The sequence below is a fragment of the Micromys minutus genome, assembly GCF_963924665.1.
Source record: "Micromys minutus genome assembly, chromosome: 14".
In the NCBI taxonomy this organism is placed as follows: domain Eukaryota; kingdom Metazoa; phylum Chordata; class Mammalia; order Rodentia; family Muridae; genus Micromys; species Micromys minutus.
In genome coordinates, this window is record NC_137983.1 from 5,297,811 (window position 1) to 5,316,026 (window position 18,216).

Below are 18,216 nucleotides of genomic sequence, written 5' to 3' on the forward strand. Positions count from 1 at the left end.
CTAATAAATACAATGTAAAACTCCTTGTAATATGCATAATTTCACATACATACACAAAGACAGACAAAGACACACACACACACACACACACACACACACACACACACACAGTCTCATCAAAACGGTTGCCAGAAGAAAGATTACAAAGTAATCTAGATCACCAAGTAATCATGGCAACCATCACAAAAAGCAGTAAAACCCAACACAGGATGTCCTGGACTTTCCAATCCTGCCTCATTCCATTCCCTGGGAGCACAGGTAACGAAAGCACGTGGCAGGCTGTGCTTGTTTTTCCACAGATGTAGCCTGGGACCATATGTTCTGAGCAGGTTCAAATTTTTTCATTGTCGTTCATGCTGATTTTTTTAAACGCCACTGGGCTTGCCTGCTTCAAAGACGTCTTGGACACGTCTGTATGCATGGTAGACATAGCTATGGTCTCGTAGTCGTCGTCTCGAGACCGGAAGTCACAAAAGTTGAAGAAGAACTGCAAGTCTCTCTGGAAATTTTTGTTCAGGAATCCATAAAAGATGGGGTTGACACAGGTGGAGATCATGGCCGTGAGGTGGCAGAGCAGGAACAGCAGATTGTGGTTGCAGGTGGCAATGATCTGGTGGTTCCAGTCGAACACAGTGTTGAAGATGGTAAGGGGCAGCCAGCAGACCGCGAAGGCAACTACGATGGAGAGCAGCATCATGTTGATTCGTTTGGTCTCACTGGACCTGTACTTACTGTCCCTGATCTTGTCCATCATGCTGTTTCTCCTTTTCAAGCGAATGTATATCTATGAAGGAAAGGAAAGGGTGAGTTCAAATGCAACGTGCACCTTCTGGGGAAGACTGTACAAAGGGGGTAAGAAGCGGAAACGATGGTGGGAGGGGCCAATGGCTTTCTTACCTTGAAGTAGCAGATGAATATGAAGCAGAGCGGGCCAAAATACTGCAGCACCAGAAGGAGAGTCGTGTAAGACAGCCTGTGAGAATCCGATGGGAATTTGTCAAAACACACATACTTGTCCTTGAATGCCTCAAGTGATACATTTTGAAAGGGCTCATCGGTCAGAATTTGGTAGATCACGAAGGGCAGAGAAGAAGCCACTGCCAGGGCCCAAATGATAGTAATGCCGATGTAAGCATGTCTGTTGTTTGGTCTCCATCCTCTCGGGTTAATGATTAGCTGATGCCGTTCCACAGCGATGAGAACCAGCGAGAAAATGGATACTGTAATGGAGACGCACTGCACAAAAGGATTCAGTTTGCACATGGTTTCCCCGAAGACCCAGTGGTCCATCAGTGTGTATACAAAAGTGAACGGGAGACACATGACCGCCACTAGCAAGTCTGAGAAGGAGAGGTTCACGATCAGAATGTTGGTGACATTTCTCATCTCTTTCTGTTTCAGGATGATTATGATTAATGCCAGGTTTCCAGAGACCCCAAGAATAATCACAGCCCCATAAGCAAGAGCCAAGGTGAAGATCACAGCCAAGGGCAGGTGGCAGTCATCATTTTCAAAAGCCAGAAGTGGAGAATTCTCTGAGGCATTGTAGTGAACTGAGCGATTTTCAACCCGGGAGAATAGAGTTGAATTCATGTTTTACGTTTTGATGTTACTGATTAGACAAATAGACTGTTGTGGTTCTTCAAAATGGATCAAATCTTCAGTTTACTTTCATTCCATATATTTGAATCCATTCAGCAAAATAATTCTCAATTCTTCGTTCCCTTGAACTGAATACTCTGTCAACAAAAGAGGCCAGTCGCATGACTAAGTTTATTGAGGGCCGTCTGTAAGAAATTCTGTCTTGCAGATTTATAAAATTAAGGCACAAAAGAAAATAAACAGATTTTAATCTTTTACTAAATTATAACCTTTAAAACAATCCACAATAAGTACAAATCATTTCAAACATTTAAAGTCCAGCCGCAATGTTTTTGAGACATGGTCTCTTTCATTTAGTTGGCCCTCAACACACTTTTTAGGTCAAGATGATCTTAGACATTTGATCTTTCTGCCTCTGCTTCATGAGTGATAGGATTACAGGCATATTTGATTTTATGGCAGTGTTGAGGATTGAACCTAGGGACTCAAGCATGCTAGGTTAACAACTAAGCTACATCCCCCAGGTCCCCAGAAATGTTTCTAGCTGGACTCTCTCCCATGTTGACGTTCAGTAGCTTACACACCAGTAAAGTGCTTGTAAATCTCATGTCTCCAAAGGGTTAGACAAACGGTGCCAACAGCAGACTCTCAGACACGGCAAGAATGCACATCTACAGAGAACAGCATCGTGCACAGAAGGAAACATGTAGCCAAGCAAAACGACATCAAAGAATGTGTAATGGAAGTGTTGGTGCAGAGACCACGCTGTGCTAACAGCTCCCCATACACTCACTGGGCTGCTTTGAAAGACAGATGCATTTGACAAAAATCTTCACAAAGAGGCGACCTATAGAATGGAGCATCAAGAAACTTGGCCTTCTGAGATAAGGCTTTTGAAGAACCATGTGGTGTTTAACGCACACCATGTTTTGGACAGCAGTGCTGACTTCTTGTATAGTAGGTGGTCTATAGATCACATAGACAAGCTTCGTGGCATGTCTGATGAAATTAGAAATGGGCCCAAACACTGTACACGATTTTAGAAAAATGATGTCACCACGAGGAACAAAATCAGAATCAAATGTAAGAAACTACTTGTCAAAGAAGCAACTGCTTCATATACAGAAATGCTAGCTACTCTATGAGGGGCCAAATGAAGGTTTTGCATTGTGTGGAATATTCTTACTTTAATATGATACTGTAATTTTGACTACCAGGTCAGAAGACTTCAAAGAATTTCTAATGTGAGCGTCCAATCAAGGGTGTGATTTTAGTTGTGACCTTAAATTTTCTGCCTGATTGTGTACTGTAAACACACTTCTCTTACTGACAATATAAATTACAGGCATTGATCTTTCTGAGATCAGAAGCTCCTTTAGAGAAAGAAAAAGAACCATCCAATCTTCATTTCCCCCTAGCTAAAGAAGTCCACAGGACAGGGTATCTCATGCTAATTAACTAGCTATTGTGCCCTAGTTAATAGGCCGCATTCTCTGTCTTTCTTAGAACAATGAAGAAAATTATGTGGATTTACTTTTATAGAAAAGGAGAAGCTTAATGTGCAGAAATGCACTTGCTGTTTAAGTGACACCTCTAAGAAATCTTTTATTTGGCAATTTTGCTTTTTAGAATGTGAGATTTTTTCTATTGTGAAATCACAATTTGGCCCGATAAAACTAAGGGTTGCCATCATCTAATCAGAATATGTGGCGTTATAGCATAATGTTGAAAGGACTCTGTGTTGTCTAGTTTTCTGCCAACCTGACCTGATAGAGTCATCTCAGCAGAGGGAATTTCAATTTAAAAAAACGTCTCTATAGGACTGGGCTGTGGGGAAGCCTGTAGAGCATTTTCTTAATTAGTGACTAATAGGGAGGGCCTAGCTCATGGTGGGTGGAGCCACTTCAGGGGTGGTGGTTCTGGGTTCTATTAGAAAGTAGGCTGAGCTAGCCATGGAGAGTAAGCTTTTAAGGAGCACCCCTCCAAGGCCTCTTCATCAGCTCCTGCCTGTTAGGATTTCTGCCCTGACTTCCTTGGATGATGAACAATGGAATGGAAGTGTAAGACAAATAAACTCTTCCGCAACTGCTCTGTTCACTGTGTTTCATCACAGCAATAGAAACCCTAACTAGGACAGACTTCAAGTGTGGGCATTATTACAGTCCAAGTCTCCCTTCTGTCCTCTCCTCTGGAACGAGTTCTGGCTTAACCTCACATTGTTTTACCCTTAAGAATCCTAAAGCCAGGGAAAGTGTAGCAATGGAAAAACAAAGCTAGGAGTGGGTAGTGGCTTTAGATTTTTGGAAAGCTCTAACTTTCTTAAGTAAGCCATGCAAACTTAGCTTCACACTTCCTCTTCAGGCTAATACTTAGTTACAGTGTTTTTCATTATTCAAAGGAATACTAGCAGAATAGCAACGTGGATTCTTATTACCTGTGGCTTCACTTGGTGCCCTATCACTGTACTTCACTGAGTATGTTAGGGAACGTGGATTCTTGTGAGACACAGGAAGTGTGTTCAGTTACCATGTTTGATTCTGGAACTTAAAGATACTCCAGGCTATGTATTCAACCCTTTAATAGCCCCAAAGTGACTGTTCTGATCTGAACAAAAGAAGAAACAAACAGAAAAGTATCTATCCTAGCCTATAATACTTCCAAGTCCTCACCGCACCACCCAGATTTTGGGGGTTATATCCCAACAGCAATTCAAATTTTTCCACTCATCTAAATCACTTTTAATCCCTAGCCTTATCAGCCTCCATTGATTTCAATACAATGCCTTAAGTTAGGCACTGTGAAACTTCATGGTACCTTGAAAATATTAGATTTAGAATTAAAATATCGTGGCCAGTATATCTTGGTACGTAATAGGAATCACGTTTGGTGTAAGTCTATGCTAACATTAATGGCACAATCTAAGATAAAATGCAAAAACAAATATGAATAAGAATTGTCATGCTATAGGTCAGGTACCAAGGGGAAAACTTTTTATGTATTAAAAAGGAACTGTTTTCTGAAGGAACACATATTTACCTGACACTTGTTTCCTGTCGGGCGGGTGTGGTTTCAGTGGGAAGAGCAATGCCCTTTTTGCTGTCTTATGGTTAGAGAAAGAAAAGAGAAACATTAAGAAAAGGCCCAGTGTGATAGTCAAGAGAGGGGACTGGGATTCCGGGGAATTTCGGTTTAACCCTGGGTGGTAAGGAAAGGCAGCCGGGCACCCTAGATGACAGCAAACATTCAGGTGTGCAGTTAGGAAGTCACGTAGGGTCCCAGGGCTGGCATCCCTGGTAGAAAAACAAGCAAACAAACAAACAACATTTCTGAGGCTGGAGCACAGCTGTTGTGTGGAGAAGACAAAGGAGAAATGGAGGTGGATTTGAAAGAGCTCACTGGGAAGGCGAATGAGAAGTTGGCAGTGCGGGTTTTAATGGGACTGTCTACCTTTCACCTTTAGCCCTGAGGAGCTTTTGGTAAACACAGGTAAGGTCAGACGCTTTTACTTTAGAATTTGTATTTGCTGCCAAGCCTGACTTGAGTTTTTTCCCCATCACTCTCCTCATGTTGTGGAAAGAAACAACTGCCTCCTGCAAGTGGCCCTCTGAGGACATGCATGCAGGCCCATCCCCCACCACTAACTAAATACATAAAAGGCTCCCTTAGTCTACTTGCTGCTTGCACCAAACTTAAAAAGGGAAGGTGAAGTAAGGAGAGGAATTAGGAAGCTTTGCAATGATTTGGAGAGAGGGGCATGGGACACAGGGCGAAGTGTTCCTTGTGGAGAGGAAGAAAAGAAAAGAGGAATTTTACATAGGACCTATTTTGACAAGTATAGGAATTCACAAAAACAAGTCATTTCAATTCATGGGTTATAAAGACTGATCTCTCACAAATGAGTTTACACCGACATAGTTTATTCTGATATCTCCTAAATCATATCTGATGGACAAGTCCTGTGAGAAATGTCTCTCACTAAGTAGAGGTTTACTTGGTTTCAGATCCCAGGACAAGGGGCTGAGGTGAGTATTTTACAAACCAAAGTGGGACCTGTCCTCCAGGTTCTCCCAGCATCCCTTCCAGGCACACCCTGCCCCCAAACTTGAACTTTGCAGCCCAGGGCCTGGGCTGCCCCTCTGTCAGAGGCTCTTCCCTGTGTAATCCAGATGTTTTAGTCTCTGCCAGACCCTGCTCCTCTCCTCTCTCTTCCTGCACTCTTTCTTTCCTCTCCTCTCTCTCCCTTCTCATGGCAACTTCCCTGGGGCCAGTGAACAGAAAAGAGCTTCCCAATAAATCTGTGTTCAATAAAATGTAATCTGGCTTTAATGACCAGTGGAGAAATAATTTATCACTCATCTATACAGACAATGCAGAGCTAGTTCCCGTATTTTGTTAAGAGTGGGGGCAATACTTATTCTAGTTGTGGGAAACAGTTGTGTGTTAGATACAAGGTGTGTTTTGTTTACCTTAGTATGTTTCCGAGAAAGAATAAAGGTCAGGAAAGGAGTGTTTTCCTGCAGAAAGAGTTTGCATCTCCCTGTAAAAGAAAAGAGCCTGGCATTTGCTCTTCCATATGTCTTACATATGTGTCTTACAACTGTTAACACTGCAAGCATTAGATAACAAATTTCAGCACAGCTGCCTTTCCTGATTGCTGTCACACTGATATTTCTATCCTTAAAATGCAGCACTTGGGGCATAACTTGCTCTCTCTCTCTCTCTCTCTCTCTCTCTCTCTCTCTCTCTCTCTCTCTCTGTGTGTGTGTGTGTGTGTGTGTTTCTTCCAATACCCTCATTTGTTTTTGGGGAAAAAAAAAAGATCAGCTGTGATATACACAGCCAAAGTTACTGCTGACTTATCTAAATGACTTACATAATTCCCTGTTCCTTCCGGGGACTGGGGGAAGGGCTTGTTCAACAGATAGCTGCCTATTGACAATTATAAGGAAACACTAGGAAACGATATCGAGAAAGAGCACCCTGTCTTTGGATGGGTATGAAATTGGGCTTTAGAAGTAATCGTCTCCTGTGCAAATCACAGAGCACTCCAATTAAAAGACCAGTGGAAGTAGGAGACCTCATCTCCACTTCCTTTCCCCTCCCCTCTCCTCCCCTCTCCTGGGTTTTCATGCTCTCAGTCCTAGTGTCCAGGAGTTACCAGAGGGAAAAGGGGTAGATTCTATTAAAACTGTTTCTCCACCCTTTTCTGTATTGTATAACTATGTGAATCTCCTTGACTACCCCCATTCCTAATCCTCTACACACACACACACATACACACGAAGATAGGAAGGAGGAGAGGAGGGGGAAAGATTTACTAATCGATCAGGGTGCCTCTACCCTAATAAGCGAGTAAGGAGTCTAAATGAACAAGAAAGGCGCGAATCAGAGGTCAGCCTCTCTCTCTCTCTCTCTCTCTCTCTCTCTCTCTCTCTCTCTCTCTCTCTCTCAGCACTAGCATTTCTGCAATCTATCTACTCAGGGAGCAGCAGAATATCCTACTAACCACTAAAACCACCCCATTCTCCCTCCCCCGCTTCTAGTTCATCCCTAACCTGCTAACCCACCACAACTGCCTTTTAAAAAAGAGCTGAGGAGTTGGGTGGTTAAAACTATCAAACAAGAAGACAAGGCTCAAGTCTTGCAAGGTGTGCTGTACAGTCTGAAAGGGGCAGGCACTGGGGAGTGGGGCAGGGGCTCTCCAGTTCTGGGCTCCGTGTCCCGGGACACCCCACATTTTCTCACGTGGTGGGAATCAGGACAATTACGTTGGGATCCAGGAGAAAACGCCCCCACCCCTGCCCAAGTAAACTCCTGGATCTCCATCTGGGCAGAGGCCCCAGCCTGCTCCAGAAAAATGAGGTGCAGGAAAGACTAATAGGAGCGCCTCCCCTGCCTTCTAAGAGAGTAGAAAGAAAGGAAAACTTATTTCCTTCTGGAACCCCCCAAGCGCAGGATGCCAGGATGCGCAAACTCTGGGAGAGATTGCTCTCTCTCTCTTTGAGGTCTCACATTCATAATGTCCCAGTTCTGTCCCACAATCTAGAATGTCCTACCACCTGCTCCCACTGGGAGTCAAAGCGGAGAAAAGCTGACACCCCGCCTGCTCCGTTCCCACAACCAGATCAGAATCCAGCATCTTTCCTCATCCCACCAATAAGAGATTTCTCAAAAGTCCCTTAAAAACACTAACACTAACTTGCAACTTACCTCTCAAAGAATCAGCTTGTGTTGAAGCGGGACGGGTGTCACTGGAGGGAGGAAAGATCTGTTGGTATTTCTCCTGCTGAAACCCTAAAGATTGCGGGAGATAGGAAGAGACGCCCCCTTAAAGCCGAACTCCACCTCATCCAGGATCATGTGACGGCACCCAACGAGGATCACCCAAGGTTTCCCCCACAGCCTCCTCCCAAAACCTCGGAGGCACAACTCAGAGGTGCGTTGCCTAGGAATTCTGGAAAGAAAAGCAGTTACACGTAAGCCAGGCTGTCAGACCCGTACGCGCCCAGCTCTCACCCGACTAGTCCTTGACTCAAGGAAGGCGCATTTGCAAGCCTGTTTTAAAAGTCAGTGCCACCACTATTTCCTTTGTCTGCAGGTCAGTGCCATCTTGTGGCGAAGTCCTTTTCCTCCGAGAGTCCGAGCTTTAAGCCAGAGTCAAGAATGAAGGGGAGAGCTTATTTATGGGAAGGGGAAAGGATGTACTTCACCGCAAAGCCTCCGCTAATGGGTTTGCCGCTGCTTTTGTGACGCTCAAATATTCCGCACGCCAGTACCGAGAAGTTATTTTCCCCAGTCTAAGAGAACAAAAAGAAGTCCTTTAAAAAGCCAAAGTAGCTGATCTCCGTTGAGAGCCTTTGAGCCTTTTTCCTCCTCAGTAGGAAAATGCATTTGAGTCAGATTTGTTCTCAGTGACTAGTTCCTTTTTTTTAGGGGAGGAGGGAACCGGGCCCGGGGCACGATGAACCCAGCATTTCCCTGACGGTCAGAGTCAATGCAATTTCCTTGGTGATTTATCTGCTGCTACGATATGGAACACTGTGGGTGTGCTAAAAAGACATAGTCCTTGCAAACCTTGTCCTTGGTATTTGATGGTTCGGGCTAATTATTGACACATGGATTTTCATAATTCACATGGTTTTATTTCACTTGTAAAGTCAAAGTTGAGTATCGCATACCCATGAACACAGGAACATGCACACACATGAATTTATCTAGGAATTACAACTTGTTTTAATTCAAACTGCTAACAAGTACAAAATTACAGATGTTGCCTAGAATGTACACATTTCATTATGAAATAATAAAGATTTTTTGCCTTTAAAGTAAAAAAAAAAAAAAAAAAAGACCAATAAAGTCCCATGGCATGGAATCACATGGATTTATTTATACTATTAAGAAAAAAACAAGATTTTTTTTTTTTTTTTTTTTTTTTTTTTTTTTTTTTTTTTGGTGAAGGTTTGCTTGACTAAGGATTATCTATCTGATCAATACAAGTTTGATTGGATACACATATAGAGATGGAGGTATCTCCAGGACTTCTTCGTGGGAAAGCTTAACTACTAGGCACATTGTCAAACGGATGGAAGAGGTTTATGTTTAGATTTAAATTGTGCAGTACTCATAGGACACGGCAGATACGAATGCAAGTTAGAGCCCGATAATGGTTTCAAAGTAAAAGTGTCACTCAACTGGTCACATGTGAGACTGGAAACAGGAACAATTCAGGGATGACAGCTTCTTTAAAGCGCTCTATGTCCTCCTTGGGGACACGCACACTCATCCTGTCTTCACTGCCCCACAATTCACACTGGCCATAGGGGGTTTCCTGTATTAGATCATCATGATGAAAACCATGGGTGAAATAGTTCAATTCTTTGCCAAGAGTATGTCTTCACCGGGTATCACTCATGCCAGGAACTATTTTGGATTTGAGAATGTAATTTGGACTTGGGTACTTGATGTGTTTTCCAAGAATACTAGCGAAGTTTCTAGAAAAGATCTGCATTAATATGACCAACTGCAGTTTGTTCTATTGCCTTGGTTTTTATGAAGTGCCCCTTCAAGGCACATTTATAAAGATGGATTTCTGAGACATTAACTTCACAAATCAGGCTTTCAAAGATTATTGCTCTCCAAAGATTTTTATGACAAACTATATGGTATAAACTTTAGCAATGCTCATCAACGGCATACTTATATAACTTTAGAAAGACCATTTATTGAAGACCATCTTCTGTGTATAGGGTAAAGAGATTACACTCTCTTTTCATCTTATGAGAGATTTACAATAAGCGAAAAATTTGTATTTCTGTGAAGATATGGGCTAAATTTGAGGATGATTTCTTTTATTTATTTTTTTTTTCTATATTGACACTGTCTGTGGAGCCCAGGCTGGCTTCAAACTTGATATATAGAAAAGGTTATTTTGGATGTCTGATCCTCCTGCCTCTGCATCCTAAGTTGTGTTAATACAGCCCTAGGCTATCACACTTGGTTTGCATGATGCTGGGAAATAAACTGAAGGCTTGGTGTGTGCTAGAGAAGACCTGCCCACTGAGCTACCTCTCCAGCTCCTCTTTTCCTAGTCCGCAATCAGTTGCCAACTTTATTATTCCGAATTTGATAGATAAAAGTCGCAACTTTGCCTGAAAGAGATAACTCTGCTTATTTCCTCTGAAATTTTGTAACAGAATTATGTAGTACCTTTGGTTAATATACTCTAATGTTCTATGGTCAATAGTTTCTTCCTGCCATATAAACAGAAAGATGAACTTTGCATATCAAATCTAAGTAAATATTAATTTTATCACTTAGAAAATGCAACAATTCCATGGTCTAGCGCAGCCTTAAAATTCCATGGCACTAAGGTGGGGTTGCAGTGGAATATGACAGTCACCTAAATATTCCCAAAACGCTTCTAGGCCCTGGCACAGGTCACTTTCCCAAACTGATGAATCAGATGAGTCTTGACAGATGTTTCTATGTGAAACTAAAGTGCAGATGAAGGATATTGATGGGTGATTCTGCCCATGACGTTGAACTTTCAATGAAATCTAATACAGAATCAGTTCATATTGTAGGATTGATTATGGGTCAAGTCTTCCCTTCTGGTACCCACTGAGTACATTGGTCTGAACAATTATGCCAAACAATACAAGGTGCCAAGCCGCTCTATTTAATAGTGTTGTATCTAGAAAAATACAGGGAGAAGTGCCTTCAGCAAAAGCAAAACTTGAAGTTAAAGAAATTAATGTTGAGATGGGCAGGGTGGTGCAAGCCTTCAACCCCAGCACTTGGAAGGTAGAGGAAGGGAGATCTCTGAGTTCAAGGCCAGCCTAATCTACAGAGTGAGTTCTAGGACAGTCAGGATAACACAGAGAAACCTTGTCTTGGAGGAAGGAAGTATTAGGATTCTTTTAAGTCCATATATTAGTAATTAAATAGGCAGTTTGACTAAACTCTTTATTACAGTCAAATAGGCCGTATCATTTTATTTCTCTTTTGAAGAACATTAACTAGTGGAAGCAACAATTAATTTCTTTACAACATGTATACATGTGTACCAAAGCAAGCAATTAAAAATCTCTGTGAAGGTGGTATCTGTTCTAGTTTCATCTCTGTGGCTGTGGTAAACACCATGACCAAAGGTGATGGAGGGGAGGAAAGTTAAACTTCTCAGGATATCTATCATTGAGGGAAGGAAGTGAAGACACTCAAGCTGAAGCTTGAAGCAGAAACCATGGAGGGACACTGATTTACAGCTAACCCAAAGGCTTTATTCCTCACTAGCTTTTATATATAGTCCAGGACCAGCAGCTAAGGGAACTTGTCTACACAAGTCTGGGCCCTCCCGTATCGGTTGACAAGTGGATGCCCACAGACATGACCACAGGCCAATCAAATCTGATCTTTCCACTGAAACTCCATTTTCAGAGACTCTAAACTCTGTCAAGCAGAACATTAAAACTAACTGGGATAGCGCCTGTTTTAGTTATGTCTCTCGTAGCTCAAGAAAGTAACTTACTGGAGGAAAAGTTTGTTTTGGGTCTTGTCTACAGCTTAGACAATCACAGCCTTTCAGATCAGAGAGGACAGAGTAATGACAGTAGCTCGGGCTTTGGTGTCCATGAGAAAGCAGAAAAAGAGGAACAGCAATGCTCAGATGGCAGCATCCTTACACACTTCTTATTCAAACCGGAATCCCAGCCAGTGGAGTGGTGCCTCCCATACTCAGGATGGGCTTTCCTAACTCAGTGAATTTTCTCTGGAAATGCACTCAAGGGTATAACTTATTAATGATGTTTCTTGATCCAATCAAGCTAACATTGAGAACTACTGGCCATGATAACGTTAAAATCAATTTTGTAGTTTGCTTCAAATTTTTAAAATGATACACTACAAGGGATGATCTATGGGAATGTAAGACAGCCATACTGTCTTCAGAAAAAGAATAAAATACATGCTTAGAGTGCATTAGGGTTTCTTATGATGGAGGACTTGCGTTGTTTGCCAGTGACTGTTTGCAAAGATCTACAAGTATTGTATGATGTCTCTGAGACAGTGATTCCCTCTCCCAGTTACCTCTTCAAGATTACAGCACTGAATAATACCTGGAAGGTTCCCCCAATAGAGTACATGTATTGATTCTCTTTTCCTCAGTATGTATAAACCTGAATGATAGATACCACTGACTTTGAAAATGTTTACAATGTCTCCTAAATGAAATGTCTCACAGTTTTTTTTTTTCTACCCACTGCGTGACCTACTTTAAGAGGCTGAAATACCAGCAAGAATGGTGAGTAAGAATTCAGTGTGGCAGCATACTTTAGGAAGAGCATGTGATTCAACCATGCGAACTTTTGATTCTGGGCTAAATGCTTTGAATACTTCTACAAACATTTTTCTAAAAGAGAATTCAAAACAAACCAACATAGAAAAGAAACCCAAATAAACAAATATTTTCTTTCATTCCACACGAATATTGTAAAGCTATATTTAGAATTCAAACTGGAATTGAAATACCAACCATTGGAAATTTAGATAGCAGATAAAAAGTTTACTTAGGAAGAGCCAGTTTTAGAGGCTACTAATTATGAGCATGAATTTTGTAATATGATACATATGTTACATGAGTTACATGATAAAATGTATCTCCTGAAGGATCTTCACACACCATACACATATACCTTGCCACAAACTTTTAAAATAATATAATAAAACAAGGGATGATCTGTTGATATATAAGACACAATTCATAAAAAAGAATAAAATATAATTATAAATTCCTAGCTGCAGAAAGGTCAATATATACCAGGAAGGTAAAAAAATGTTTATCAACATCAAGACCTTTTTGTATTTTTTTTTTTTTTTTTTTTTTGTCTTCGAAAACACAGGAGAGACAGTATTGATGCTCGTGAGTTTCTGAAGATACATAAAGGCATGCATTTCTACACATGTCTATGATGTATGATTCTTGATGGGATGAAGTCATAGTTATTTGGTGCTGAAAGGGGATTTCAGGTCTGCAAGTTGAAGACATTTTCCTGTGCAGAGTAAAAAGACATTAAAAGATCATGTTGCATGTCTAAAGGCACACCATTAACTTGGTACAGAAAGGTGCTGCAGAGATGTACAGTCTGGTCTCCATGTGGGTCTTCTAACAGATGGAGCAGGAGGTGTCTCCCATTCTGTTGCCTCCTTTTGGAACTCTTTCCCTTAGCTCGGCTGCCCATGTCTGGCCTCAGCGGGAGAGGATGCAGCTAGGCTTGCTTTGATGTGATGTGCCACAGTTGGTACCTATGGGGGCATTCCTTTCTCAGAGGAGAAGGGGAAAGGGGAGGGGGCTGAGACTGAGATGGGTGTAAAGTGACTTAACAAATTAAGAAAATTGTGGCCACAATTCAGGTATTCTAAGCATCTTTCTGTAAACAATACAGTATTGGTTAGATAACTATATAACTATATATATATGAATCACATATATGTATATGCAGTTTTAAAATTAACTTGTAAAGATAAATTGTGCAGTCTTTCTGGAAAGAATCACAGACACATATTTAATGCCTTTAAATGTTGCTTAAGAACTGCATTTACTAGGAGTCAATGAAATATTTGTGGTGAGCATCTTTAGGAGCTCAGGATCACCACTGGGTTGTTGGACAAAAGTGACTAGATACACTACCACAGCCTGATATTTTTAAAGCATCTCCCATAAAAACAACTGCATTATTTCACAGGAGTTTGCTAGTGAGTGCCTCATTTTAAACCCTAAATGCTAAGTTACAGGATACTGATTACTATTCCACAGATGTCTCCACAGCCAAAAGCACTGTAAAAAGGTTCACAGCATACAGGAATTCGTCGTAGCCACATCCTTTAGGTATTTAGGACTTAAATGTACCACAATTTACTATAGAAATGCTTAACAATATGATAAAATTTTAGAGGACGCACAATGCACTTAGTAAAATAACAACATTTTTTCCCAGCTTGCTTACTCTATAACTCCTGATCCTAATGTATCAGAACCATGCATCAGGAGAGTATGTCGAAGTCTTTCAGTGACCAACCTCCACAAATGGAAGCTATTATTAAACTGGAATGGTAACCTCACAGAAGCCGCAGACATGTTCCTCAGCAAAAATGTTACCCTAGGCACGTGGTTTGATAACTTGTCTTACTAGTCCCAAATGATCCATAACGCTCTTCTCTCTTCAGATAAGCTTTCTTTTATAGCTGATAATGAATCTCGGAAACTGAGAATTAGCCAGTCTCATTTTGTAACGTGCATAAAAATCCAACTTAATTTCCCAGGTGCCCATTTTATAAAAATTCCGACAGCCGAAGTGGACATTGCTGTTTCTTTCCCCAGAGGCGCTGCTTCCTCTACCGGAATGGTACTCAGTAAAACAAAAAATTTACTCTATCATGTATTACAAAAGCAATGATGATTGCACTTCAGTCCCTTTGGGGCCTGGAGATAAACATTCGCATTTATATTTGCCTTTTTATATAGCTCTTGACTGACATTTTGAACTCTTCATACTCTTCCAAAGAATCCTTAATAATCTGGCTCTTCCACATATCCCTAAAATTGTACAATAGATTTTTAAAAAAAAAATGATCTCGACTATTGATGTTTTTGAGAGTGTGTGTGCATGTTTGTGCACTCACATGTGTATTGTTTAAGGTGTATGCACGTGCATGCTTACCTGTACATATATGTGGAGACACCAGAGGTTGAATTCAGGAATCTTCCGCTGCCTGTCTCCACCTTAGTGCTTGAGACAGGATCTCTTTCTCTCATGGGATGTGGAGCCCACTGTTTCAGCTTTGCCTACCGGCCAGTGAGCCCCCCAACCCTGTGTTTTCTGGGTGCACGGGTGAGCTCAGCTTTGACATGGCTGCTGAGGATCCAACCTCAGGTTGTCAGGCTTGTGCTGCAAATGCTTTCCCACTGACCTTTTCTTCTAGGGCTTTGTGTTTATGGACATCCTGAAAATGAAAGCAGGCAAGTTCCCAATCGTCCCTGTGACAAATGAAGCCTTCTCTTCAATTCGCTAATAGCAAATGTGTGGAAAAGGAAAAACAGGTATTTTTCACATGGGATAGACAAGAGCAGGCAGCACAGTCTGATAATTTTTGGAAGACATGCATCAAGGGTGTCTTTAAGAAGCTGTTTGAAGAATCACTGTGCATTGGGAGGGTGTATGTCACACTGCAAAGGATGGGAGAATAGTTGTCCACCTGGCAACGTGTAGTATGTGAACTGCACAGCAGCCAGCATTAGGAAGGCATAGGACCAAGCCCTTGTTTGCTAAGCCTTTGTTTGCTAAAGTCAGTCTCCTCTCTTCCCTCACTGCAGGATCCCAGGGCCCTGCTCTGGTACCTGCTGTGTCCTGCTATTGGGACAGTATAGTGTTTCTGAAATTAAGCCCAGAAGAATCAGATCATATTTTCTTGAAGCCTTTTTTTGAAGTTCTTGGATCACTTGGGCTGAAGGAACGGCATGCACACAGTTCCCTCAAGTACTGGCTGTTAAATCAGCAGAAACGGGCAAATATCTTCTGGCCTCTGAGACACAGCTAGCAAGTGCTGCCCCAGGGGTTAGATTAGCATGGCGCATTATTCCCAAGGGACACAAGTCAGCTTGAGTTGATACTGTGCCTTTGGTCCCACAGTTCAGCCTCTAGCAGGCAATGCTGTGGACTGTAATCATGATGGTGCAGGAAATACACCGTTGGTATGGCAGGCCAGCTAGGACTGGCCAAATACTATGACAATCTTGCACAAATAAAGATACAGATCTGTCAACCTTAAAAACGAAAATCAAGCTTTGGTGGGACAGGGCAGGGTTTTATTTGTTTCGCTTTTTCATTTCTTCAGGTTGTTATTATGTTTTTAAAAGATGACAGACAACCCTCCCCCCATCCCCCCCCCCACACACAGTCACACAATCGTTTGTGTTTGTGTTATGGAGAAGGGTTGATTTCATTTTACCCTCACTTCCCTGCTCCCTCAGCTCCACGTCCCTTGCCCACACCCACACTACTAGCCCTTAAAGGAGGAGTTGATCATATTGTCTGTTTTGCTCGCTACATCACAGTGTTCCCCTGCGGGTTTAGGTCAACTTTATGTCAGAAAGGAAAGAAGATGTTCTGTTCGAGAGTTTGTGTTATTTCCCCCTCTCACAAAGGAAACATGGGCCTTGAAGGTTTCCCCACAAAAGCTATCGGGGAAAACACCTACTCGCACACAAGTCACTATGGGACTGAGGATAGGACGGACAAACATCCGTGGGACCCCTAACTTAACTCCTGGAACTAGAGCACAGGGTAGCGCGGATACATCCTGAAGCCCAAGAACCAGCTGCCTGGGGCCTCCAAGCACACACTCGGGCACCGGGGTGTACTTCAATTGGACCATGGGGGCCCGGAACAGGCGATCTTGAGCCGGGTGTCCAGGGTCCCAGAACTGTCACGTGTTCCCGAGGCGCTTCTAAAACCCTAGCGGCTCCGGGCCCCTCCTTCCCACCACCGCCTCCAGGTCCTGCTCCTGCCGCCACTGCTTCCATCTGGAGCTGAAGCGACCGCAATCAGCCGCGTACCCCGGAGTCCAGGCACCCGCAGCGGCGGGGGCATCCCGAGGTACCCACTCCAGGCCTCGCCTTTCCCTACGCGAAGCTCATGTCCCTATCCTGGGTTCTGGAGCATCTTTTGGTTTCCAAGAGGGTGGACTGTAGACCGGGAGGCAGCCTGGTTGGGAAAGGGGATGGAGGTGGAGAAACCGCAGTTGTCAGGCGGCGGGAAGGGAGAGCGGGGAAACCGTTGCAGCTAAATCCTTTCTTGCCCGGCAGTTCCTCCGGTGCCAAACTCACGGTGTAGCAGGCTCTTGCCAGACCCTATTGGATTCTTCCGGGAGGGTCCCGAAAATGGGAAGGAGGAAGGGACGAAGCGCAGTCCCGTTTTTGGCTTAGGGGGGATCCGGGATACAGCTCGGTGGGCATCTGAGGTAGGGGCACCATAGCCCACGCCCGTATCAGCCCTAGCCAAGCTTTAGCGATGCCCTGGATGCAGCGATTCAGCTGCCTTCTTGTCCCACAGCTGGCCACACACCGGGAGACAGCTGTGCACTTGGGTTGGCAAGGTGGCTTGTAAGTCAACTAGGAGCAGAAAACAGCCATCCACACACCTGAGTTCCAAGGGGGAAAAAGGAATTCTTATCTGTAAGTTTACAGACCTGTAGTTTCGTTATTTAAAGTACATGTTGTTAGATGGAAGCCAAATGAGGAAGAAAAAGAAAAAAGGTTTGCCATAGTCTGTGACAACAGCTCAAGACTGAAATGCCTTTCAAATTCCAGATGTCTCAAGGAGAGAAACACTGTGCTGTGAAGAATCTAGAATAAGGAGAAGGGTGGTGGGCACTTGCATGCTTGTTAGATGAAGAGGACTGTGTTGATTTACCCAGAGCCTTCTTTTGCAGAATTTTACCTTGCAGAACAACACAATCCGTGGACTCATGGAATCGTGCCGTTGCATAAAGCCACAGCAAATAGGCAATTGATGTTTTATCTCTAGAGGACAACTACATATATTTGATTCTTCCGTGTGATTGGCATTTTTCACAAGTAGAATAATTCATATTTTTATTAAGCAGCGAATTATCCTAAGAGTGAAACCTTATTTAAGTGCATAGATCAGTCTCTCCCTAACCTTTGGCTAACTGTGGTTTCTCCCCCTAGTACTTTAAAGAACTTACTCATCTCGGTTTTTAAAACCCTTAAACTTTACTCACACTACACTTGTCTTGGTATTACACACAGACCAATTTATAAAAAAATTATAAGAAATCCTCACAGCGATATTACTTTTGTAAAGTTGCCAGTTTAATGTCCACCCCCTACCACTACACACACACACACACACACACACACACACACACACACACACACACACATACTGTGTTACTTGGGGAACTGAACTTCAGCTTTCCAGGTGGAACTTGTGAAGGTGACAAAGTGAGAAAAGTTGCCATGTTAGAAAGCCAACAGTGTATAGAACTGGGTAGAAATGAAGTCATGTGGCTTGCAACATTCTTACTTCTGTAACAATA

At 42.6% G+C, this 18,216-nt stretch overlaps 1 protein-coding gene across 1 annotated transcript; it reads right to left on the bottom strand.

The window, feature by feature from the left end:
* Positions 1-219: 219 nt before the first annotated feature.
* NPY1R (neuropeptide Y receptor Y1) lies at positions 220-7,900 on the bottom strand. The gene is made up of 3 exons (XM_080928484.1): positions 7,813-7,900; positions 898-1,739; positions 220-784 (listed from the first exon to the last, which is right to left on the bottom strand). Exons 2-3 carry the CDS (start codon positions 1,591-1,593, stop codon positions 332-334), a joined length of 1,149 nt encoding a protein of 382 aa, XP_080784610.1. The 5' UTR covers positions 1,594-1,739; positions 7,813-7,900; the 3' UTR covers positions 220-331.
* Between the last annotated feature and the right edge of the window lie 10,316 nt (positions 7,901-18,216).

Coding starts and splice junctions, on each gene's coding strand:
- NPY1R (XM_080928484.1), bottom strand. CDS start 1,593: ATGAATTCAACTCTATTCTCCCGGGTTGAAAATCGCTCAGTTCACTAC. Junction 785..897: donor TATTCATCTGCTACTTCAAG/GTAAGAAAGCCA, acceptor TTTCCTTCATAG/ATATACATTCGCTTGAAAAG.